This window comes from Coenobita brevimanus, chromosome 50 (assembly GCF_032717465.1).
Source record: "Coenobita brevimanus isolate Jiangsu-jjx chromosome 50, ASM3271746v2, whole genome shotgun sequence".
In the NCBI taxonomy this organism is placed as follows: Eukaryota; Metazoa; Arthropoda; class Malacostraca; order Decapoda; family Coenobitidae; genus Coenobita; species Coenobita brevimanus.
The window spans coordinates 45906817-45934276 of record NC_137003.1 but is presented as its reverse complement, the minus strand read 5'-3'; the positions used below and the strand labels follow the sequence as shown (position 1 = coordinate 45934276).

The window sequence follows — 27460 nt, the reverse complement described above, 5'->3', positions numbered from 1 at the left end:
AGCATGGAAGTGAAAAAGTTACTACATGACAGTATTGTGATACCAACTCTAACGTACGGAAGTGAAGCGTGGACGTTGTTGGAAGGACACAAGTCAAGAGTGAGAGCCGTGGAAATGAGTTATTTAAGAGGAGCCTGTGGAGTCACATGGAGAGACAGGCTGACGAATGAGGATATAAAGGAGCGTTGTGGTGTTGATGTGGATGTGATAGGAAGCGTTATGAGGAACACACTGAGGTGGTTTGGCCATGTGGAGAGGATGGAGGGTGAAAGACTGACGAAGAGAGTGTATGTGAGTGAGGTGGAGGGGGAAAGAGGGAGGGGGAGGCCGAGGATGAGATGGAGAGATGGGGTGGAGAGGTATATGAGAGAGGGGGGTGTGAGTTGGGAGCAGGGGAGTGAAATGGCGGGGGACAGGGCGACTTGGAGGCGATTTGTTTGTGGCCACCCCAAACGGGATTGAGGCGTCTGGCAATAGATAGATAGATAGACAGCCTGTGGAATGCATATAGAGATTGCATAGTTAGGAGTGCAAAAGTGGTGTGTGGTGTGACAAGAGTAACAACAAAAAGGAAAGGTGTGGCATGGTGGGATGAGGAGGTTAAGAGAGCGGTGGAGGAAAAGAGGAAGAAGTGGCTAAAGTGGTTACAGGATAGGGGTTCAGTTGAAATAAGAACTGAGTATATTGAGAGTAAGAAACACATAAAGAGACAAGTGAAGAGGAAAAGAAGGAGGTAAATGATGATCTAGGAAGAATAATGAATGCGAAGTACTCTGAAAATTGGAAGTTATTCTGGAATGAGGTGCGGAAATGTAGAAGTGAAAGCTGAAAGAAATGTGATGGTGTAAAGGATGCAGGTGGCAGATTATAAACCCATCGAGATGAAGTCAGGACCAGATGGAAGGAATAATTCGAAAGCCTGATGGATGGGAATAAAGAGAGCAGAGCGGCTGTAAACATGATTGATTTTAGGGGTGTGCAGAGGAGGAATACAGTGCCAGGAGACGTGACACTCGCCCAGGTAAAGAGTGCTGTGAAGTGGGTGAAAAATGGGAAAGCAGCTTGGATTGATGAGGTGTATTTAGAGATGCTTAACCCCTTAACCGCGGGGCGTCACTTTCCTGACGCTCGGGAGGAAGGGATCATACCGCGGGGCGTCACTTTTGTGATTCTGTTATTTTGAATTCCCCCGGGCTTTCAAGTGGTAGCTTGTATCATCTATCAGTACTGCCAGTGTCCACACTAAAACTAGTCAGCACTCCTAATCTCATCTGTACTCCCATCCATTGTTGACAATTTACCCATTTCTCCCCGTTCTTGACTCCCCTCTCTACCTTCCCTCCATTACCTTCTCCTCTCGCCTGCCCGGCTGTGCTACGCTAGGTAAATCTTCCCTGGAATTTTCCACTGATTTCATCCATTGAAATAAGCTCTATGCCCTATTCTTATACCAAATAATATATACCAAATAGAAATAAGGTAAGTGAGAGTGCCATACACCTGGAATTGGCTAATTATCACCTGACAACACCTCACGTGCACTCGTTCGCTAATTTTCGCTGTTTATTTCCCTTTGAAATATGCCGTATAATCTATTCTCGTACTAAAAATATATATATAAGGAGGGAAGGGAGAAGCCTAAGTGATATTTACATTCACCTGGAACTACCTAATTTATAATGTATTGTCTAGATTTCCTGCCAATCATTTCACTGCTATATATTAGCAGCTGTCAAGAGGCTGACGTTGGCAGTAATGCATTTCCCTAGGTAGGCTACCCCGGCCCACTCCTATCAGTTCACTGTCATCTTCCAAGGTGAAGGTATGTCTGTTTGCTCCTGCTAACTTCAGCCACTTTTTAGCCCCATGCAAAGGGCCCTGTGACCTTTACCCCCTACTAAACCTCGTGTGGAAAGAGGTAAAGGGCTGAAAATTGAAAGAGAGTGACTATGATCTTTCTGTTGAGTAAAACAGTGCAAGTGGAATTATAAATAATGTGTAAACAGCAAGTAAAGCAATGAATATAAATATAAGTGAACAGTGGAAAGTAATTTTATAAGTTACTTCAAGTGACAGTGCATAACACAATGTAAATAAAATAGAAATGTAAATAATGTAAATAAAATAGAGAACATAAATAGAAATGTAAATGAGTAGTATTATAAGAATACGATTATATATACTAAGAGTAATGAAAGTGAAAGTTTCACTCTAGCATGTATGAATACTATGAGTTATGAGAGCGAAGGTGAAAGTGACATTCACTCTCAATGCTAGTATACAGGACGAGAAAGTGAATGCTACGTATTTTACTGAAAGAAATTGAATGCCTACAGTGACAATAAACTACTATTACTGAAGGAAACTTATGGATAAAGACTGTAGATATATATTAGTGTTATATAGTAATAGAAATATAAACTGTGTGTTTTTATGAATAATAAATGACAACACCAGCGGCGAAGTAGCACAAGTGGGAAGGTCATATGCCCTTGTAATTTTCATTGGTTTCACAGTTTTTTTTTTTTTTTTTTTTTTTTTTTTTTTTTTTTTTGAATATGGATTTCAAACTATTTTAGAATCATAGAATAGTGTTTCTAGTGGTAATCATATTACGGGTTGTCGGGAAGTGTAAAGTGGAGACTTCGTTACCCAACTTCATAGGTCTCCACAAGTCCTACGGTACTCGACGAAGGCTCAACAAACACCCCAGGAGAAAGCTGAAGGTATGTGTCATAAGCATATATGATTTTAATATTCTGGGACTAATAACTGATTTTTGGCAAATATTTTTAGAGAGTCTGTCGGAGCGCGAATATGCCCGCAGGTGCCGCAAGAAAAAGCAAATCAAGCCCGCGGTTAAAGGGTTAAGTGTAGTGGAGAGAATGGATTGAAGTGCTTGTTGGAGATATGTAAGAAGGCATGGATGAGTGAAACTGTGCCTGCAGAGTGGAAAGAGGCTGTGATTGTACCCCTGTACAAAAATAAAGGTGAGTGAAATGAGTGCAAGAAATATCGTGGCAGAAGTTTATTGAGAGCGGTAGGGAAGGTATATGGAAGAATTATTATAGAGAAAGTAAGAGAGATATCAGAAGTCCTAGTGGGTGATGAACAGGGTGGCTTTAGGAGTGGCAGAGGATGTGTGGATCAAATATTTGCAGTGAGATGGATAGCAGAGAAGGCTTGTGAGAAGGACCACAAGGTGTTTATGGCATTCATGGATCTGGAAAAAGCATATGACAAAGTAGACAGAGAAGGATTGTGGAAAGTTTTGCACATGTATGGTGTAGATGGTAAGCTGTTAGGTGCTGTCAGGAGTTTTTATGATGGTAGCGAAGCATGTGTAAGGGTTAATGGGGATCTAAGTGAATGGTTCACGATCATTGTGGGCATGCGACAAAGTTGTGTGATGTCCTCATGGTGGTTCAATATATATATGGATGGGGTGATGATAGAAGTAAAAACACGAATAATGGAGAGAGGGATGGCATTGGTAATGAATGGTGATAGATGGAATATGTAACTTGCAATACTTTGGTGATAGAAACTCCGTTTACAAACAGCTAGATAAGGAGTTTATTACAAGCTCACAGTAAAATAGTCTGCCCTTCTCGGCTGTCTGGTATCAACTGATGCAATAACGCCGTCTTCAGGCGTGGGAAAGGGTGCTGACCTAGCAAGATTAGTGGGGGCATGTATGCATTGGGGGGGGGGGACATATATACATCGGGGGTAGACATATTGTGGAGGGGGTACACTACTCCCCCGGGTAGCTGAGACGGTGTCTCCTTACACCGGGAGTTAAATGTGTTTTGATGATAGTAGTAAGGCAGGACCAGGGAGGTTTGTACAAGGGATAAGTATGATACAGGGGCAGTAGGGGAGACATGGCCATGTTGAGGGGAGGGAATTAGAAGGATATATACATATAAGATATACAAGGAATAATAGGTACAAATCCAGTAAGGGTCGAAGGGATATATAAACATAATGGGAAGTACACAATAATAGTTTGATACATGATAAACAAGGAGTAGATATGAGAGTTCTATTGTTGTTCTTCCTTCTTCTTCTTTTTTTTTTTATTTTATTTTATTTTTTTTATTTTTTAGGATACACTGTCACTCAGTAATGCATGGAAGAAATACCATCATTTTCTAGTAGGCAGAGTGCTGTTCACAGTTTGGTTAAATGTTAGATGGCAATGGTAGTCACGGAATGCGAGGGCACTAAGTACGGGGAGTTTCTACGTCGTGTGTAGGGCGTACTATGCCGGTAGCGACTCTCATTTCCTGGAGTCGACGTTCCATTTTTCTGACACAACAATGCACTGCACAGATGATGAGTAAAAAACCTTTGAAAGCGATAACCACAGGGGAAAACACAACTGTTGGATGAACCCATGAACGGCTGAAGGCCAGAGAAAATTGATCCATAATGAAATCACTGTCATTGAGGAAGGTGAGCATGCGCAAGTGAGGGGAGGTGATGGTAATGTTGGCAGATGGTAGGGTTGAAGGCATGTCAATTGGTTGAAAGATGTCATAGGAGTGTTTACGAACAGCTTGGTGATAGCGAGTGACGTAAGTGATGACGGACTCTGATTTGACGGTACAATAGTCAGGTGCTTTGTAGAGACCACTAGCAGGGATGGAGCGAACGGAAGAACCAGGACACATGATTGTGACAGAGATGGGAACAGCAAAGAAGAAATACTGGACATGGTTGAGGTGAGCATGGTGGACCGGGAGGTCAGGAGCTGGGACAAAAGAACAGGCCGAGTAGATGGAATGGTTGGGAACTAAAGCAGACTCACAGGGTGTAGCACTGATAGGGAAGATAGCGAAAAGGTGGGCAGCACAGAGACGAGAGGTCGGAGTAAGGGAGGAACATTGCTGGAGGTCTGTGGAAGAAAGGAAGGCAACGGAAAGATGATCATGGGAGAGGAGGAAATATTCTGAAGGAACAGATACCTGTAACAAGGAGTTGTTGAGGCGGAAAGGGAAGGGAATGATGTGGAAAAGGTTAAAGGTTATGGCAGAATGGAGAGGAATATGGACGACGACGTATGTAGTGAGAAGAGTGGCTTCAAGAATAGGATAATAATATTCAAGGGAGGAGTAAGGGAGGACTGGGGAGAGACCGAAGGTGGAGTGAACCCATTCCAGAACAGAACGGAGAGCTGAGACAGGTACTAAGTCGGCAGTGACACGTCCATTGATAGCATCGACCAGGATACGAATCAAGGTAGAGACTTGAGACAGGAGAGAGTCAAAGGCCAGTTGGAGATTATCCATGTTGAGTTTGAGGTAGAAGAAGAAAATGTGTCAATGAGCTCAGTGAATCTGGTACTTAGGTATTGCAATTGCCAGGAGAGTGGGAGGAAAAGGTTATAGTGATACTCATTCGGGTTGTGTGTCCCCATGAGGGCTGTGAGATGGTTCCTGATTCCGTGGAGCTGGTGCGCGTAGGCAGGTAGGGCAATGGCTACGTCGGCCAGGGGCGCAAGATCGTAGCGCAAGGAGACCTCGCCTCCTGAGCCGACCAAGGCCGCGGGACGTACTCCACCATCGTCCTGACCTGACCCAGACCCCAGGAGGGTCAGCACTGCCAGCAGGGAGATCGCTAACATCGGACCTAGAAAATCAAGGTAGAGTTAATGGGGGAGGTCGTGAAGAGGTTGATGGGCAGAGCGCAGTTTGGACCGATATTGATTGATTGATGAATGAGCAGGTGGAGGTGGAGAGGAAGGAGACTGAGGGATAGGTGGAGACAGAGTAGATTGAGGGATGGGAGGAGGGGAAGAGGGGGCAGGAGGTTGTGTAAGTGACTCTTCCAACACGAGGCCACGGGGTGCTCGCTTTAAGTCATCGACGTGGACCCATCTGGTGTCCCTAGTGGACAGGTCCTGGAGGTGAAATTTGTTGCCTTGTTGAGTGAGGACGCAGTGGGGCCCTGTAAATTTGTCATCCAACTTAGAGGAACGCGTATGGGAATGAGCAAAGACAAGATCGCCTACATTGATAGTGATAGGAGAGGCGGACTTATGTTGGCGCTGCAGCATGTCCTCCTGAGAGGAAGCCAAAGTGGATTGGACATACTGGTGGATTGTGTGGAAGTTGGCCAATTTTAGTTTAACATAATCATCCATGTTGTAGATGGGTTCTGGCTTTGAGGATAAGAGAGAGTATGGGAGGTCCTTGTCAAAACCAAAGAGGACGAAGAAGGGAGATTCAGCAATGGATGCATTGATGGAGCTATTGATGGAAGATGCCACTTGGGGAATCCAGTCATCCCAGGACGAACTATGGGAGCCTAGATGTCTGAGGCACTCTAAGATTTTACGGTTGTGGCGTTCTACAAGGCCATTGGAAGCCGGATGGTTAGGCACGACATTGCACTTACTGATACGAAAATGGCGACAGATCTCATCGAGAAGGCTATTGTTGAACTCTGTACCGTTGTCAGTAAGAATGGTATGAGGGGTACTGAATGGGCAAATTACGTGATCTACAAGGGCACGTGCAACGCTCTTCGCGGTCTTGTCGGAGAGGGGAACGAGGATACAGTAGCGGGAGAAGTGGTCGACCGCTACGAACAAGTACTCAGCGCCAGATTCTGTGAGAGGTAGTTTTAAGAGATCGATTGAGACAGTTTCCCATGGTCATGATGGGATTGGGTATTGTAAGAGAGGTGCTGGTAAGCCGGTTGATCCATTGTGGCGGTGGCAGGAGAGGCAAGAGTCACAGTGGGCATTGATATCGCGGCGCATGGTTGGCCAATAGTACAGTATTTGAGACGTGCTTGGCGCAAGCATCGGTCTTTGCCTGGATGGGAAGCTTGAGGAGTATTATGAACAATATGAAGAACCTTTGGTATCAGGGCAGTGGGGACAACAAGTTGGCGTACTTCGCGATTGGGCATATCTTTGCCTGTTAGCAGTGTTTTCCTGTACAAGAGATCATCATCTAGCATGAACTCATCTAGTGATACTGGCAGAGTAGGTAAGGTCGAGGCATCGCCAGATTCTAGGAAATAAATGACTTTGGACCACATGGGGTCTTGGCGTTGAAAGTTTCGAACAACTTCTGACGTTAGTGTAGTGTTTTCAGTTACTTCAGGCTGCAGTGATGTTATAGCTGCTGCTACGTGACGTGAGAGTGCGTCTGCGACTACATTCAACTTGCCTGGTACATATTGAAAAGTGGGATTAAAGTCCTGGATAATGACAGACCATCTAGCTAACCTACCTGTTAGGTTGCGATTTTTGAACAAATCACATAGTGGAAGGTGGTCTGTTTGGATATGCACTGGATAACCATAGACTATATCTCTGAAATGTTTCAAGGACCAGATTACCGCTAGCGCTTCGAGATCTGTGACACTGTAGTTACGTTCAGCGGTTGTAAGGGTGCGACTAGCATACGCTATTACGCGCTTCCTTGATGCTTCATCGAGTTGCATCAAAACGGCACCAAGTCCAATGCCTGAGGCGTCTGTGCAGAGAAGGAAGGGTGTGGTATAATCAGGGAACGCTAGAATAGGGGCATTTACAAGAGCTGTCTTTAGCTTTTGGAAAGCCTGTGACTGGTCGTTAGTCCAAACAAAGGGCACATTCTGCTTGAGTAAGTGGGTCAGAGGAGCGGCGATCTGCGCATAATTCCGGATGTAGCGACGATAATAGCCACTGAGGCCCAGGAAACTTCGTACAGCGTCGGTAGTGGTAGGTTCTGGGACGTTAATGATCGCCTTAGTTTTATCCTCATTAGTATGAATGCCTTGTGCATGTACGACATGGCCTAGGAATTTGATTTTCTTTCGCAGGAAGTCACATTTACTGAGATTGATTTTCAGGCCTGCGAGCTGGAGGCGTTCAAAGACTTGCTGGAGTTTGGTAAAATGATCAGGGATGGATATACTCACAACAATGATATCATCTAGGTAAGCAAAAAGAGAGTGTCCCATCATACCGCTGAAGACTGAATGGATAAGTCGCATGAACACGGAAGGAGCATTTCTCAGACCAAAAGGGAGTCTCTTAAACTGAAAATGTCCAGAAGGGGTGCTAAAGGCTGTAACTGGGCGAGAGGACTCTTCCATTTCGACCTGCCAGTACCCGCTGAGGAGGTCTAAAGATGAAAAGACTATGTTATTGTCACCAAGGGATTCTAGCAAATCAGTGAGGACAGGTAACAGGAAACGGTCTGGAATGGTGACAGAATTGACCTTACGATAGTCGACTACTGGTCTAAAGTTGCCGTCCTTCTTTGGTACTAAGAAAAGTGGGCTATTCCATGGACTGACGGAGGGTTCAGTAATGTCCTGGTCTAACATGTTCTGTACCATTTGATCTGTTTGCTTTCTCTGGCTGTGAGGCAATCGATACGCTGGTATGTAAATCGGCTGAGTTCCTGGTAGTAGTTCAATTGTATGTTTGACAAGGTCTGTTCTACCCATCGGTTCACCGGGTAAGGCAACCATGTTTCTGTACGAGGTCAGAAGGTCGAGGAGTTGAGGCGTATTTTCTGGGAAATCTGTGCAAGTGAGATGTGAGAGCATATCGGGTGAATGCATCGGCGCAGATCCCGTAGAGTTAATAGTACATACACCGATTGGCGTATCATCAGTCTGAATAGTAGGAATTGAGGAATCCTGGCACACCTTTACGGCCGCTGGGTATACTAAGAAGTCTCCAGTCTTTACACCAATTTTAAGTTTTAGTGGAGCATTTGTGACATTGAGCAAGTACAGGTAGCATAAACTGTCCTCTAAGACTGTACACCACGCTGACTCATAAGACAAGCCATTCACACAACACGTCTCAGGTAGGGTTAGTACATCCACTCCTTCATTCGCACCAGCAACACAAACAGAGACTTTGGTGAACTCATGTGGTAACAAAATTGTGCACGTATTCGTTACTGCACGTTTCGTCTCTGCGTGTTGGAGAAGATCATTCAGACTGTGTGAGGTAGGTAACTGAGACATGTCTGAGTCAGCGATAGTGTTGTTGGGAGAGGATGTAAGAGCCATGTTCGAGGGCTGAGATGATATATCAGGAGACATTGAGGAATTCATGTCCTTGCTCGCAGTCAGTAAAGGAATGATCTCTGTATTCTCAGATGATGATAGTGGTGGTTTGGGCTGGGTTGGACTTTTTGGTAGTGATAGGGACAGAGGTAATTGAAGGACTGATTTGATCGTAAGAACAGGACGGGGACATTCCATAGTGGAAACCGGGAATCCAGAAATGTCTGTACTACCACAAGCAGGTAATAATGCTATGGAATGTTGTGCCATGGTGGAGAAACCAATAAGGGCATCTGCGGGATACTGCAAGTCATTAGTGACATGAAATTCAATAAGGATAGGGGGCAAATCTCTGTGGAGTTTGACTTCAGGGGTGACTCTTCCCTTAACCTTAAACTCTGAGCCGTTAACACCACATAGGCGAATGTCTGGTGGTTCTAGGAAACTGACGTGGCTGTGATGGCGATGAATAATTTGTAAGGAATTTTCGGAGATGAGATTTACTATAGATCCTGTGTCCAAGAAGAATGACGTTGGTATGTCATGACTGCTTCCGAGAATGACTAAACCCGAGGATGTTATGGGACCTACATGGCGGATGGGGAGTTGGGTTTCTGATTCTACGTGATATTGGTCTGATACAGGCGCGGCGCTTCCCCCGACTGTGGGCGGTTGAGGTAACGACATTCCTCAGTGGTGTGAGTCATGCTTGATTTGTGGTATTTGCAGTGTGGACAACGTGAGCGGGAAGGCGTACGCTGTCTGGTTTGGGAGTGAGGACGTCTGTATGTACGGTTGCAACTGGATGCTCGATGTCCAGGATGACCACAGTACCAGCAAAGAATCGAAGATTGTCTGTTTCGTCGGGCGCTAGATTGATCACGACCTGCGGTAGGAGTGCGATGTGTGGCAGGTCTGCCGCGTGTGGTGGGACGGGAGCGAGATTGGTCTGGGGTAGTGGAGGTGTGACAGACTGAGGAGGCCAAGGGTTGGGTGGTGCCCTGACGCGTGTAGTTCGAACCTGTTCTTTCATGAATGGCTTTAGTGACCTGAATAATTTTATCCCCTGGATTGAAACCGATTTCCAAGGCTAGCTCTCGCTGTTTAGGAGTAAGCCAGTGAAGGAATCTGAGGTAACCAATTAAGTCAGCAAAGTTGGTGAGTGAAAGCATTGGAACGCCGTTCTTGTCTTCTAACCATTTCGTGCCTACCAGTAATTGGAGCATCTCGCTACTAGTTGCTTTCATGGCTGCGTCAGCTTCGCGGAGCTTGGCATATTGCGCTGGGACGCGCAAGTCCTCATCTAGTTGGTTTAGGAGATTAATGAATCCCATGAGAGACGCGGTATTTGAATGCTGGCAACAAAGGCTGATGAGTTCCGTACGAAAATCAGCAAAGGTACAAATGCTATCAAAATGTCCTGCACAGATCGCGGATCCGATGTCTGATTTACTGTGGTGCAAGCGACCGAGGAGGTAAGCTACTTTGAGCGATTCCTCGGTAATTTGTCTATTGTTTATTTCTGTTTCGACTTCTCTGAGGAAATCATAGACAGACCAAGTTGGGTCCTGGCCGGTAAATTTGGGACGATTGGCATCGTCGAGATAGATAGACTGTGGAGGGTTGGCCATGGCTGGAAGTGTAGAAGTGACAGCAGGAGAGGTGTGGGAGAGAGAGAAGGTAGTGGCAGTTAAGGGCGAGCAAGACGGGGTATGAAGGGAGGCAGGAGAGGGAACGACAGGGGAAGGAGTAGAGGAAGAAGAAGGGAGTGTAGAGGCAGGAGTAGAGGAGGAGGTATCTGGATTTACGAGGGTAGGACGGGTAGTAAGTGATTCTGCGGGAAGTGAAACGGGAGTCTCAGGTACAGGGCGGTGGTACTCTTTGCCACTTTGTAAATGAGTGATTGTGTTAGAGTCGGCAGACGGGGTATGAGCAGGTGATGTTTCCGGGTCGAGAGGGCTGGTGGTAAGCGGTTGACATGGAAAGTATGACATTTAATGAGGCAATGGAAGATGAAAGGATGAAGATGGATACGTTGGTGGAAATGTATAAATAACAATGAGAGAATGGAATACACTAGGTGTGAAAATGAATGAAGGTGCGGGCATGGATGGTTTAAATAAAATGCGAAGGATGAGATGGAGGATAAATAACGTAGGTGAAGATGAAAACGGGGTAATGGAAATGAGATGGAATATTTACAATAACCAATCTGTAGAGAAAATCGAGGATAATCTCTAGAGAAAGGAAAGATGTACTATAGTTACACAGTAGAAACGGGAGTGTCGAGATGTATGACGTGCAGGGTGGCTGGGCGTAGCTGGGCTGGGGCGGGGCGGGGCGACGGGGCTGGGCGGGGCGAGTCGGAGCGGCGGGGTAGAGACAGCTGGGCGGAGAGGAGAAGAGACGCCGCGATGAATCACCGGCAGGGAGTGGCGGTCTTAGGAGGCTCCATAATGCAGACCAGATGCGGGCGACGGCGGAGGCCGGTGGTGGGTGGTGAGGGCAGATGTCGGCGCAAGGCAGGTGTACAGTAGAGCTGGTGAGTTGCAAATGCAGAGAATGGTGGTGGGCAGGCAGTGGGCAGACAGTGATAAGTGGCACTGTGGGGGCAGGAGCTATGATGAGTCCGGAACAGGTGCTGGGAACAGGTGCGTAGGTCGGCGACGGCGACACGTGCGGTCAGGAACAAGGCGTATGGGTGCGGTTGTTGGAGAGGTGAGCACTGGTGAGAAAAATGGTACACTCGAAAAGAACAGCCAAGGTATAGAGGCACGGAGGAGGGGCGAGGCTGGCAGATGTGAGTCGTCGTGTATCTTGTTGTATCACTAAAAATCCAAGGAGGCGGTCAGAATGTGATGGTTCGAAACACCGCTGCTACCAAATGTAACTTGCAATACTTTGGTGATAGAAACTCCATGTACAAACAGCTAGATAAGGAGTTTATTACAAGCTCACAGTAAAATAGTCTGCCCTTCTCGGCTGTCTGGTATCAACTGATGCAATAACGCCGTCTTCAGGTGTGGGAAAGGGTGCTAGCACGACCTAGCAAGATTAGTGGGGGCATGTATGCATTTGGGGGGGGACATATATACATCGGGGGTAGACATATTGTGGAGGGGGTACAAGTATCTCAAATTTGTTGTGTCCTGATGATGCAGTACTGCTTACAAGTACCGGACAAGAACTTTGTAGGGTAGTGCAGAGTTTTGCTGATGTCTGTGAGTGTCAGCTAGTGCAGAGTTTTGCTCATGTCTGTGAGTGTCGTGCCTTGAGAGTTAATGTAGAAAAGAGTAAAGTGATGGTTATTGAGAGAGAAGGTGACTCCCAGGGTGATGTGACAGTGAATGGAGAGAGACTGGAATTGGTGAGAGAGTTCAAATACCTGGGTACAATGATAGGAAAGAGAGGAAAATGTGCAAAAGAAGTTGAAAGTAGAGTGACACAATGAAGAAAAGTAGCTGGTGCAATGAAAGCCTTGATAAGAAACAGAGGCTTGAGTGTTGCAGTTGCGTGAAGCCTCATACACACCAAGATACAAAGTCGCGCAACATTGTCTCTGGACTGTGTCTCAGAAAATCTAAATTTGTCTCTCAACAGTCACTAGGCACTGTCTCTGAGTCACGAACACACCAAGATACTTTATCCAGCAAAAGTCGCGCGACAATGTCCCTAGACTGTTGCGCGACTGTCTCAGGAAAGTCTAAATCTCTTGCTGGACAGTCGCGCGGCAGTCCAGAGACAAGATTTTGGCTGTATCTTGTCTCCCACTAGATATGGGAGACAAGATACAAGTTGCTCGGTGCGGAGGGATCTGGCAACGGATGGCGGTTTTTTTTCTCCCTTTTTTTTTAAGTTCCCATTTAAAAATGCACGCCTTCTGCTATGAGGCGTCAGTATTCACATATTTTAACATTATTTATGCATAACAGCTGTACATACATTGAATAATTATATGTATATGATTCAATCCTAGATAATTACAGAGTATATTTACATACTCTAATTTTGCATAAAAGTTTTACATCATCATTGAAAGATTATGCTGTATGTATATGGGTCTGTCCTAATAATAATTGTGGTATATTTACACGTTTTACATACATCGTTGAAAAATTATGGGTACGTATATGGTTCAGTCGTGACAGTTCCTAGTTTTAGTGATTCCACTGTTTGTTTTGGCAATTATTCACACACACACACACACACACACACACACACACACACACACACACACACACACACCGCCCCGTCCACTGACTCGATGTAGTGCTGCTCTCGGATGTCTGCCCTTTCCTCTCCTCCATTCTTCTTTCCTTCCATCCTCTTCTGTCTTTCATTAAATCATTCTTTCCTCTTCTGCATGTGGGTGACTCTACACTGAGTGACAAGACAAATTACCAGGAAACCATTTTCTGCGCTGGATGATAACCATATAACCAAATTTTGGCGCCTGGTGGTTTAGTGAGTAATTACGACGCTCCAATCGGATTGAGCCGGTGAAGGTTTATATCTAAGGGATGGTTGGGGTTTACTGCTCACATAATGCCACTCAGGGATGAATGAGGCTGGTCACTCTCATCTTAAATATCAGGACCAACTTGCTTAGCCCCGAGCTACTACGCTCCTCATGGGGCAATGTAGGATTAAGTGATGAATGAATGAAATGAAATATATATACCAGTATATACGGTATATATATATATATATACATATATATATATTTGTCCTTAAATGTATACCTTCACATGTACATTTTGCTTGTGACTGGAATATCACTTCTTGAGTTTAATATGACAAATGTTGGTTGTAAACTGATATTTCAAAATTCAAGAGGTGGATGGTTCAATCACGGACGCGCTACAAAGTCGCTGGACTCTCTCTCGATTGTCTAGCAACAGTCCAGCGAGAAAGTAGCAGAAATGTCTAGCAACCGTCTCGCAACAGTCCAGACAATCCAGAGACAAATTTGTCTTGTCTCCAGTGTGTCTCTGTCACCCGTCTGTATCTGGATTGTCTCGCAACAGTCGAGATACATAGTCACTCGACTGTCTCTAGACTTTGTAACTCTGTGTGCACAAGGCTTGAGGCTTACATGAGGGAGTGTTAGTGCCAACTTTAACTTATGGATGTGAAACTATGGTGTAGCATGAAAATGAAAAGTCAGGAGTAAGAGCAGTGGAGATGGGACTGTTGAGGAATGTATGTGGAGTACAGAGGGTGGATAGGATACAAAGTAATATGATTCGTGAAAGGTATGGAGCGAGGAAGTCGGTGGACACCAGAATTGAAGAGAGTGTACTGAGATGGTATGGTCGTAAGGAGAGAATGGATAACAATAGAGTCGTGAAAAAGGAATATCTCAGCGAATCTGAAGGAGGGAGGAGGCAAGGTAGGCCAAGGAGAAGGTGGAGAGATGTGGTGGATGAGTGTGTGAGGAAGAGAGGTTTGGAAGTCGGTCAGGCTAGGGAACTGACAAGAGATCGAACTGGCTGGATGAATGTTGTGAGGAGAAGTGCATGATCAGGGATTTTGGCACCCCTTTTTGATGTGGCAGCGTCCGAATTGACTCAATCAGATACATTTATATGAAGCTACAGAACGTGGTGAATGTTTTTGGCATATCTGATAGAGCCAGGATTCCGTGGGCCTGAATGATGAGTGAATGGAAGCGTGGCCCATTGGATTGGGCAGATTTGGGCTGTTTGGACATTGCTACTCCTCGCCCTGCCTTTGGTTGGGAAAGGAGGTCCGGCTGATGAGGATGATGATATATGTAAGTACAGTATATATATATATATATATATATTTATATTTATAATGCACACACACACAGGTGGTCCCCATTTTACGAATGGTTGACTTACGAATTTTCAACTTTATGAAGGTAGAAACCGTACTTTAAAATTTGTATTTTGATCTTTTCCTGGGAAAACAATACAGCAAGCCAAGTCCCAGCCGGCCCGGGCGGTCATTACTGTAAACAGTCGATGCTCCAATGGTCTGTAGTGTTCTGTGTTGCCAGCGTTTTGTTTGGATACTCCCTTATATCTACGTTGTGTTTTGTGCATGCTTCATGTCTATGAAATACCCATCTATCCCTCCTGCTGCTGGTGAGAAGAAGAGATAAAACTCAGTTGCCCAGCATGAAAGCGGCAAACATGTATGTTAAGGGACAGTTCCCTGACAGGAAGATTCCCCGTTATTTATTTACATATCAATTTACATAGCAAGCTTTTGAGTTATAAGAGTGATGATGGTTTCTTGTTTTTATAATGAACATGAAATGTGGCATCAGTAAGTTGGTATTAACGGAAAAAAATTTATAATATTGAAATGCGAATACGAGTTATAAGAATGATGATGGTTTATTGTTTTTATAATGAACATGAAATGTGGCATCAGTAAGTTGGTATTAACGGAAAAAAATTTATAATATTGAAATGCGAATCAGGCGATGTACGATAACATTCACTTCATCGTTTAACATCAGGCTACATACAAGACATTAGCATTCATTTTTATTGTCTAATAACCTTAAGTGAACAATTGATATACATTAACATTATACGAATAACCTACACATAGTACTTGTATATGAATATGTAAGTTTGAGATTCTCATCCTACTGACGGGGAATTATCCATGTTTTGATGAGGAATTGTCTGACAGTGAATTGTCTAGACACAGACTTGTCCTGTTTTTGTTGTGGCAACAAATCGTCCTGACTGGGATTTGTCCAGGAACCATCACATAATGACCATTGCATGTAAACTTGGACTTTCACAGTAGACAGTCTCAGTACAATATTCAATAAATAACATGAAATTTTCAACACTCTATTATAAAATAAGCTTTGTGTTAATGATTTTGCCCAACTATAGACTAGTGTAAGTGTTCCAGGTACATTTAAGGTAGGCTTGGCTAAGCTATGGTGTTTGGTTGGTTAGGTGTATTAAATGCATTTTTGACAAGGAAAAATTCCACTTACAAACAGGTTCTAGAAGCGAAACCTGTTTGTATGTAGGGGACCACCTGTTACTCCTCACCCTGCCTTAGGGTGGGAAGGGAGGTCCAGATATGTGTGTGTGTATATATATATCATCATTATATGGTAGTCACAGTTCATCAGAAAAGGTGTAAATTTTATGAATGCCTGTGTGGGAAGATTAGATATTGGTAACGTGAAAATTGAATTTTTTTGCACTGTGTTTTTTCCCATAGGTGACTTGCATCTTTCCAGAGCATACCTCTTCTCATGCTGCAAATGTCATTGCAGTAAGAAAGTTTTATATTTTGCAGAAACCAGCAGACCTTCGGATTCCTCCTCCTCTAGACCATGATTATTGCTGTGGTCAGGAAAAGAAGAAAAAAGGGAAGCATGGGGTTAAGTGCTCTATTTCAACAACTACCACCACTACCATAATGACAACAGCCACAAATAATGAAGGCATTTACAACAAACTGCCAGATTATTACACTATTTTGCCAAAGCCAGATGAAAAGAAGTCCAGCCCAGCTAGCGATGATGGGCATGATGATGTAGGGAAGAAAGACTCTGGTGTGGAATCTGGAGATGTAAGTGATGCCAGTGTGGAGACCGAAGAACAGAGGAAGGAAGGACAGGATTCTAAGACTTCACTCCATGGGGAAAACTGCATGAAGAACCTAGATGTCTATAACAAATTGCCTGCATATATGACAGATATAGGTAATGTCAAGCCCAAGATAGAAGTAGAGGGAGAGGAGAAAGAGGGTGATGCAGAGAAGGAGAAGGAAGAAAAAGAATCTTCAGAACAGCCTGAAACCAAGAAAATAAAACGAAAACTCAATTTATCAGAGTATCGTCAGAGAATAAAAAGTGCTCAAAGCAGCCGATGCCCCTCTCCATCAGTTTTGTCCTCTGCTGAGAATACAAATATCTTACAGGTTGCAGAATTAGTAAAGAAGATGGAAAATTCAAAATGTAATGAGGATGATATAAAGGAGACAGAAGTAGCTAAAACTGTAACAGTAAAGACAACTGATGAGGATATGGAAGAGGGAGAATTAAAAGGAGACTCAGATCATGAGGAAAATCTTGCTGATGCTGATTCAAGACAGCTGCAAGATGAGAATTGTGTGGGAAACCAAGCCAATAAGGATACCGGCGAGAACAATACATCGTCTTCCCGTGTCAGACCATTACCTTTTCAAAACTCCAAGTGTGCTCCTGAGCCTCATAGCAAAAGCAACATGCCATCTTCATATACCAGTAACAACATTAGCACGTCATTCCCTCAGAACAGCTTCCAGGGCTCAGGAGCAAGTGGACGGTGGCAGTACAGCCCACCAAGGAGCAAGCCAAGAAGATGGTCATCCTCTAGCAGAAGTCGTAGTAGAACTCGAAGCCCACGACACTCAGCGTCTCGCAGACATAGATCCTCTCGGGGCCGAAGAAGACGAATGCGTAAGAACTCCCACTCTTCGCAGTCGCCCCGTGGTTCATCCTGGCGTTGTTGGTCTAAATCGTGTTCCAGATCAAGGTCAAGATCATATTCTAGGTCCAGGTCCAGATCAAGATCTAGATCCAGGTCCAGATCCAGGTCAAGGTCACGGAGCAGTTCCCTCTCTTCAAATTGCAGTTTTTCTGCCTCCAGGTCACGCTCACGTTCTAGGTCACATTCTTCCAGGAGAAGAGACAGGTTAGGATTATCACATATTTTAGTCTGTATTTTAAAAGCATGTGTTCTTATCATTGGAGTAAAGCTGGTTGCAACCCTGTGTACTCTAACCGGAATGGTGATTTGTATCTTATCAAATCTGTCTACCCTGATAGGTGCTTTCATACCATCATAGTGATAATCTGTTCTGATGTGCGATCAGTACTGTTTTTGTTCAGTGCATTTCAAAGTACCTGCAGAATACTCCCATTTCTGGGTCCAAGAAATGAAGATTGATTCATCCTTAGTGTTAATTATTCATAAATACTATGCACCTAGCAACTAGGAGCCTGCTGTACTTTTCAAAGATTCATAAGTTTCTATTCCATCATAGAACTGTTTTCTTTACATGGTTATTGGAAAAGCCACAAAACATTGCCTATAGAAACTTTGCTTAGAAGTGCTCGTCCGTTTCGATATTTCACATTACTAATGTATTTTATTAGATTTTTGTCATTGAAAAAGTGATACTGCATGATCATATCATATAACTGCTGGGAATTACAATATTAGGTGTAGCTTTCATTCCAGGTGGGGATACTCTCGAAGAAAAAGCCGGCGTGATAATCGAAGATCCCGCAGTGGTTCTCGGTTGTCCCGATACAGCAGCAGTCGCATCACTAGATCACGTTCACCCCATTGGTTGCCACACTCTCGACCTCTTCCAAGCCTCACCAGACCTGTCAGTACTGTATTGAAAATATTTTTGTCATTACTCTGCCGCTTAAAGTACTATCCATATGGGGTATTCTGCTTTTTTCATAATCTTCATGCTATATTTTGTAATACTTTTTAACATATAATTTGTACATTACTGGAAGTGTATATATGCCAAGATCAATTTATGGAGATGAAGCAGTTAAAGTTTGTAGAACTTTATAAAATGCACACTCTAACTGAATCTAAGAGGTTGTTAAAGTTTTTCTATCATAAAATGCTGTCAGGAGTGCAGAGTTGTCCTGTGTGGCTTAAATAAGGATCTGAGCTGTTTTGGGTCACATTTCATTTGAACACACAAATCACTTGACTTGAAGTGGTAGATGGTGGTGACTATGATCCACTCACTTGGTTTAGTGCTGCCTACTTTTCCTTCATCCATTACCATCCTTGTGTCTGTCCTCTCATCCTACTGCTCCCATCCTTCCCATCACCCTTTTTATTTTTTATTTTGTGGTGGATGGGGATGCCCATCATCCACTCACTCAATGTTCTGTAGAGATGCCATATGATCTCTACATTGAGTGACAAGCCAAATGGTTTCCTGTACCCAGGAAACCATTTACTATGGTGGGTGGTAACCATATAACCGGGGTTTCTGGCAGGGTTAAGTGTCCCCCAGATTCCCATATCCAAAATCACTTAATCATGGCAGTCATTTCAGAGAGCCAAGGAGGGCTCAATACCTTCCCAGGGCCCCAACCAAATGGGCAGAGTCGCATGGCCATGTGGAATGAGAGAAGTGTAAATGAGGAGAACAAGAGGGTGGAAGTGGTGAATGTGTTCAAGAGTGCGAGATATGCCGTGGTGGCATTGTGTGAAACGAAGATGAAAGGGTGTGAAGTGGAGGAGTGGGAGGGTGTGAAATGTGTAACATCAGGAATGAATGGACGAGGAAGATGCAAGGAAGGAGTTGCTTTGTTGATGAATGAGGTGTGGGAGAGTGGAATGAGAGACTACAAATGTGTCAGCTCAAGGTGTGTGTGTGTCAAATTCAAGTTTGAGAAGTGAAAATGGCAGAGATTGTAGCATATGCACCACGTGAGAACATGAGTGAAAGACAGGTTTTGGGATGAGCTGGATGAAATAGTTGGAAAAATGTCCAGGAGCTATAAAGTGATCGTAATGGGGGATATGAATGGAAGAGTAGGCACTGGTCCTGAGGATGGCATAATGAGTTGTTATGGAATACCAGGAGAAAATGATAATGGGAATCGACTGAAGGATATGTGTCAGGATAGGAGGTTGTGCATTTGTAGCTTGTATTTCAAACACAGAGATGCTCATAAATATACATGGTATAAAGGGAATGGGGATCATGTTGAAAGAAGCCTGATTTATTATGTGCTTGTAGAGAGGTTGATGATGGGAATGGTTGCTGATACAAGGGCCGTGAGCGGACAATGTGGAGGTCTGTCGGATCATATGATTGTGGTATGCAAGATCAGGTTGAGAGGAGTGAGGTGGATCAGGAGAGAGAGGAGCAGTCAGGGAGAGAGACTGAAAGTTGAGAAGCTGAGGATCAGAGTAATGGCAGATTATTACAGGACCAAAGTAGAGGAGGAGTTGGTGTGAATTGGAATGAAATGGATCTGGAGAGCTTGTGGAATACATATAGGGACTGCTTAGTTAGGAATGCCAAAGCGGTGTGTGGTGTGGCAAGAGTAACATGAGGAAGAAAAGTACGGTATGGTGGGATGAGGAGGTTAAGAGAGCGGTGGAGGAGAAGAGGAAGAAGCGGCTAAAGTGGTTACAGGACAAGGGTTCAGTTGAAATAAGAACTGAATGTATTGAGAGCAAGAAGCACGTAAAGAGACTACTGAAGAGGAAAAAGAAGGAGATAAATGGTGATCTAGGAAGAAAAATGAATGCAAAGTACTCAGAAAATAGGAGGTTATTCTGGAAAGAGGTGTGGAAATGTAGAAGTGAAAGCAGAAAGAAATGTGATGGTGTGAAGGATGTAGGTAGCAGATTATTAACCCATGGGGATGAAGTAAGGACCAGATGGAAAGAATATTTTGAAAGCCTGATGGATGGGAATAGAGAGAGCAGAGCAGCAGTAAACATGATTGGTTTTGGGGGTATACAGAGAAGGAATGCAGTGCCAGGAGACGTGACACTCGCACAGGTGAAGAGTGCTGTGAAGTGGCTGAAAAATGGGAAAGTAGCTGGGGTTGATGAGGTGTATTTAGAGATGCTTAAGTGTAGTGGAGAGAGTGGAATGAAGTGCTTTTTGGAGATATGTAAGAAGGCATGGATGAGTGAAACTGTGCCTGCAGAGTGGAAAAAGGCTGTGATTGTACCCCTGTACAAAAACGTGAGCAAAGTGAGTGGAAGAATTATTGTGGCATAAGTTTATTGAGTGTGGTAGGGATGGTCATCACCATCATCATCATCATCATCATCATCTTGACCTTCTTTCCCACCCAAGGGTAGGGTGAAGAGTAGCAATGTCCAGACAGCACAAACTTGCCCAATCCAAATAGGCCACACTTCCATTTAATCATCATTCAATCCCCTGGCATCCTGGTTGTACCGGATATGCCAAAAACATTCACCACATTCTGCATCTTCACACAGACGTATCTGATTGAGTCAATCCGGACGCTGCCATGCTCACGAGGGGTGGAAAAATCCCTGATCATGCACTTCTCCTCACAACATTCATCCAGCCAGCTTGATCTCTTGTCAGTTCCCTAGCCTCACCGACTTCCAAACCTCTCTTCCTCAAACACTCATCCACCATATCTCTCCACCTTCTCCTTGGCTTACCTCATATATCATCTCGTGACACTCTCTTCGATTCTGGTGTCCACTGACTTCCTCACTCCGCACCTTTCATGAATCACATTAATTCGTATCCTATCCGTCCTCTGTACTCCACATACATTCCTCAGCGGTTCCATCTCCACTGCTCTTACTCTTGACTTTTCATTTTCATGCCACACCATAGTCTCGCATCCATATGTTAAAGTTGGCACTAACACTCCCTCATGTAAGCCCCGTGCACCTGCAACACTCAAACCTCTGTTTCTTTTCTAGGCCTTCATTGCACCAGCTACTTTTCTCCCTTGTGTCACTGTACTTTAAACTTCTTTTGCACATTTTCCTCTCTTTTCTGTCACTGTACCCAAGTATTTGAACTCTCTCACCAATTCCAGTCTCTCTCTCCATTCACTGTGACATCAGGCTGGGAGTCACTTTCTCTCCCAAGAACAATCACTTTACTCTTGTCTATATTTACTCTCAAGGCACGACGCTAACAGACATAAGCAAACTCTGCACTAGCCTACCAAGTTCTTGTCCTGTACTTGCAAGCAGTACTGCATCATCAGGATACAACAAATTTGAGATGTTCCATCTATAATCATTCATTACAAACGCCATCCCTCTCTCCATTACTCGTGTTTTTACTTCTCTCATCACCCCATCCATATATATATTGAACAACCATGGGGACATCACACAACCTTGTTGCACGCCCACAATGATCATGAACCATTCACTTAGATGCCCATTAACCCTTACATATGCTTTGCTACCATCATAAAAACTCTTGACAGCACCTAGCAACTTACCATTTACACCATACATGTGCAAAACTTCCCACTGTCCCTCTCTGTCTACTTTGTCGTATGCCTTTTCCAGATCCATGAATGCCATAAACACCTTTTGTGGTCCTTCTCACAAGCCTTCTCTGCTATCTGCCTCACTGCAAATACTTGATCCACACATCCTCAGCCACTCCTAATGCCACCCTGTTCATCACTCACTAGGACTTCTGATGTCTCTCTTACTTTCTCTATAATATACCTTCTCTATAATAATAGGGAAGGTATATGGAAGAAATATTATAAAGTAAGAGAGATATCAGAAGTCCTAGTGAGTGATGAACAAGGTGGCTTTAGGAGTGGCAGAGGATGTGTGGACTTGCAGTGAGACAGATAGCAGAGAAGGCTTGTGAGAAGGACCATAAGGTGTTTATGGCATTCATGGATCTGGAAAAAGGATACAACAAAGTGGACAGGGAAGGATTGGGGAAAGTTTTGTGCTTGTACGGTGTAGATGGTAAGTTGCTAGGTGTCAAGAATTTTTATGATTGTAGTGAAGCATGTGTAAGGGTTATTGGACATCGAGGTGAATGGTTCACGATCGGTACAGATGTACGACAAGGTTGTGTGATGTCCCCATGGTTGTTCAATATATATATATGGATGGGGTGATGAGAGAAGTAAAAACATGAGTAATGGAGAGAGGGATGGCAATGGTAATGAATGGTATTGGATGGAATATCTCACACTTGTTGTATCCTGATGATGCAGTACTGCTTGCAAGTACCGGACAAGAACTTGATAGGCCAGTGCAGAGTTTTGCTGATGTCTGTGAGTGTCAGCTAGTGCAGAGTTTTTCTGATGTCTGTGAGTGTCGGCTAGTGCAGAGTTTTGCTGATGTCTGAGAGTGTCGTGCCTTGAGAGTAAATGTAGAAAAGAGTAAAGTGATGGTTATTGAGAGAGCAAGTGACTCCCAGTGTGATGTTACAGTGAATAGAGAGAGACTGGAATTGGTGAGAGAGTTCAAATACCTGGGTACAGTGATAGAAGAGAGAGGAAAATGTGCAAAGGAAGTTGAAAGTAGAGTGACACAAGGAAGAAAAGTAGCTGGTGCAATGAAGGCCTTGAGAAGACACAGAGGCTTAAGTGTTGGAGCTGCATGAGGCTTACATTAGGGAGTGTTAGTGCCACCTTTAACATACGGATGTGAGATTATGGGATATCATGAAAATGAAAAGTCAAGAGTACGAGCAGTGGAGATGGGACTGCTGAGGAATGTATGTGGAGTGCAGAGGGTGGATGAGATACAATATACAGTCCAACCCCCTAGTAAGCGCCTATGTGGGCGGCAGAGGACGTCGCGTACTAGGAATTCACGTACTGTGAATACATAATTATGGGAAAAATTACATATGGGCGGCACCCCTCTTTATGCAACCCTTGAGACGCCTTTCAGACCTAAGTATTGTACCATACAGGGAAACTATCTAAGACGTATTACATATGATAAAGCAAACCAAAAAGATTATGGCTTCACTAGGTAAATCAGCAAGGATATGGCTTAACCAACAAAAATATGGCTGCTCACCTTTACCCGTAATCACTTCTTGGAGGGGTAATGTCGCATACTCAAGGTAACCCCGGTTTTGGGCCACTCTTCACTGCCCGTCTCGCTTACAAGGTGTTCAGTTCGCTTACCTTTATTTAAAAAAAAAAAAGGTCCTTGCGTACAAGGGGGATTGCATACTCAGAACTCGCGTACTGTGGGAATGTACTGTAACGTGATTTGTGAAAGATGTGGAGTGAGGAAGTCTGTGGACACCAGAATCGAAGACAGTGTGCTGGGATGGCATGGACATGTGAAGAGAATGGATAACAAAAGAGTGGTGAAAAAGGTATATATGAGCAAATTTGAAGGAGGGAGGAGGCAAGGTAGGCCAAGGAGAAGGTGGAGAGATATGGTGGATGAGTGTGTGAGGAAGAGAGGTTTGGAAGTTGGTGAAGCTAGGAAACTGACAAGAGATCGAACTGGCTTAATGAATGTTGTGAGAAGTGCATGATCAGGGATTTAGCACCTCATTTTAACATGACAGTGTCTGGATTGACTCAATCGGATACGTTTATATGAAGCTACAGAACGTGGTAAATGTTTTTGGCGTATCCGGTGGAGCCATGGTTCCAGGGACTTGAATCATGAGTGAATGGATTGGGCAGATATGGGCTGTCTGGACATCGCTGCTCCTCACCCAGCCGTGGGGTGGGAAAGGAGTTCCGGATGATGATGATGATCATGATGATGATGATGATGATGATGATGATAATAATGATGATTATATATTTATTTTTCCTCCCCACATCAGGTGGCTCAGCAACTGAGTGGGAGGCCTAATTCTGTCCCTTAATCCAGGAAACCATTGACAGTGTTGGATGGTAGCCATATAACCAGATAACTGGGTGTTGTGAAGCCTACAATAATGTTTCTGTTAATGAGATAGAGAGACCCAACTGCGGTTTCCATCCAGAAACTAAACCTCCTCACTATTCCCCACACCTCGCTGGCAAGACACTACCTACCAAAAGGGAACATTGGTGCACTGCACAGGACAGCCTAGGGATGGTTGCTTGCCTGTAGGTGATGGGTCTACTTGGCTAGACAGACCAGGGTTACTCAGCAACTGAGTATTTAAATGTTAGTTACTGTGTATCGTTACCACCCGGTGTAGTTATTGATTTCTTCAGTTACAGAAAACCACGTGGCTTGTCATTAATTTTAGAGCCATGTGAAGGTAACACTGGATCAAGTGATTAGATGGTAGGCACAGTGAAGCTGAGCATAATCATACATGTGATTGAAGTGTATATGAGACCATACTATTATAAGATGTAGAGGTTTGAAAAAATTTTATATTTGGTTGTATGTATATTTTGATGGGATTTCTGGGTAATAGGAAATCCAGTGTAATATACTTTTTTCAAATTTATATTAAATTTATATTAAATACAGTGACATGATGGGAGATGACTCTGGATGAAGGCTGTGTTAATGCATCATTTTTCAAATCCTAGAGATCGCCATTTCCCCCCACTCAGCTCCATGTAAATGCTGTCTTGGATTTAGTTTGATGTCTTTTGACTTATGTGAGCTGGGCAAGGATAGCCTAGCCTGGGCCATTCAGGGGCTGTGTATTGAACCCTGGACTTGTAGGAATAAAAATGACATTTGGTGATCCAGTGGTTTAGGAGTGATAGCTTTATCTCGCCTGCAGTGGTCCAGATCTAGAGGTTTTTCTACCATGATAATGCTACCAGGGGTATAAGTCAACCTCCTGTCCATCATTGGGTGTTTTTACATTATCCTTAGAGCTTATTGTCTTCTTGACAGGGTGGACATGAAGACCGAACAAGGCAGGTTGAGGAAAGGAGAGTTATCTATGTTGGTCGCATAGATGAAGGTACCACAAAAGCTGAGCTGCGTCGTCGCTTTGAGAGATTTGGCATAATAGTTGACATCAGTGTACATTTTCGAGACCGTGGGTCAGTCCTCATATGCTTTGAGTGTATAGTTATATGCGCTAATTAGATATTGGTAATAATATTGATTTGATTTCAAAATGTTCATCATATCTCTATACATTTAATTCCTTAAACATACCCTCTTCATCACTTTTATCTCTTGCTGCCTCTAAGAAAATACCCCAACAGGATACTGTTCCAATCTCTTCTATACCATATAGGGTCTAACATTATCTCTACTTAGCATAAATTTATATTACATCTTGTCAGTTTTTACTCCTCCTCATTCTGCCAGACCTTGGGAACTTTAATTTTGCCAGACCTTCTCATCAACTTTTTAATTGGTCTGTCAACTTGAAACCTTATAGATGCCATGCTCGAGTATATTCCTCTTTCCATTATATGTATATTTAACTTATAATTTTAACCAGTATATCTGAGAGGAAAATGGGGGTATGTGTCCAGTGGTGATATCATTTTGTACTTAGGTGAGGTACTGCATGAATGCTGTTCATAGTGTGAATTATCAGCATAATCAAGATTATTATTGTGTGATTGTTCATTGCTGTTTCAGAGATAATTATGGTTTTGTGACGTTCAAAAATAGAGAAGAGGCTTATAATGCAGTAGAACATGGGAATGATGATCCAACTCTTCCCAAGTACGATCTTTGCTTTGGAGGTAGAAGAGCTTTCTGCAAAGTTCAGTATTCTGACTTAGGTGAGTTAAGCAATAGCTGTCCCAAATTATGGGGAAAATATTTCTATTGAATGCATTGCATTTATTACTTCAAATGCTTCAGTGTTAATCATTGCTCTGCCATTGATGTCCATGTGAGAGAGTGCCTTTGATGTCCCAGTATTTTATAAAAAAAAAAAAAAAAAAAAAAAAAAAAAAAAAACAGGCAGAAGAGGAGTTGCACTTGAGGTTTTCAGCTGTGTAGGGCCCCTCAGCTCTTCACTGTGCACTTGGTTTAATCAGTTTAACTACATTAAAAACAGACGTGAAACCCAAAATGATTATGATGATAGAATAATAATACTGTACTAGTGATAATGTGAAATAAGTAAACATATAAATACTCTTCCACCAATGATGTGTTTACAGATGCACAGGGTTCAGAGAATGATTGTCGTGGAAGTGGAAGAATGGGGAGTAATAGTAGTAGTGGCTCCATGGACTTCGACACACTACTGCGTGCTGCCATGAAGAAAAGCTTGCGATGACCCTGGTGTGCTCTAGTGCCTCTAACTCTCACCACCACCATCACCTGACATCTGTTGTACATAGCCATCTTTAATTAATTCCCTGTGGTTTACTACTGAAGCAGAATTTCCTTAGTAGACAGCTGCTGTACAGTTTTAAGCTGATACCTTCATAATCATGTAAGTACAGTTTAAAAATGCTATCCTGATGCCAGACCTTTTTAGACAGCTCTCATACTCAAATTGTAACCCCTTGAATCTGGTGGCCTATTTAAAGGTGTATTTTTGCTGTCTTCAGACACTTCTTGATTTTTTAGATTGCTTGCCTTTGTAGCTAACACCCTTGAATCTAGTATTTCCCTTTGTAGCTAACCCCCTTGAATCCAGTACTTCCCTTTGTAGCTAACCCCCTTGAATCCAGTACTTCCCATTGTAGCAAACCCCCTTTGATTCCAGTACTTCCCTTTTTAGCTAACTCCTTGAGTCCAGTACTTCCCTTTGTAGATAACCCCTTTGAATCCAGTTTCTCTCTCTCTCTCTCTCTCTCTCTCTCTCTATAAAAATCAGGTTGTGGAGAGGTTACTGGTGAGTGTTTTAACTGGGTCACCAAAGACAGTTTCTCCAGTGTTACCAAAAATCATCTGAAGGTTCATGGAATAAACTAAGAAAATGTGTCATCAGATTCAAGAGGTTATTGAAGGTCTTTTCTAACACCTCCAGTTTGAAAAGTCTCACCCGAGTT

General features: G+C 43.6%; 1 protein-coding gene across 1 annotated transcript in view; it reads left to right on the top strand.

Annotated features, from left to right (window-relative positions):
- srl (PGC-1 family member spargel) overlaps nt 1-26817 on the top strand; it is an 81167-nt gene extending 54350 nt beyond the window's left edge. Inside the window, exons 10-14 of the mRNA XM_080272323.1 lie at nt 16333-17714; nt 18264-18414; nt 25383-25534; nt 26088-26233; nt 26621-26817. Coding sequence (XP_080128449.1) covers nt 16333-17714; nt 18264-18414; nt 25383-25534; nt 26088-26233; nt 26621-26739 — 1950 coding nt within the window. The 3' untranslated portion in view covers nt 26740-26817. The remainder of the gene's footprint in view (nt 1-16332; nt 17715-18263; nt 18415-25382; nt 25535-26087; nt 26234-26620) is intronic.
- Nucleotides 26818-27460: the final 643 nt, after the last annotated feature.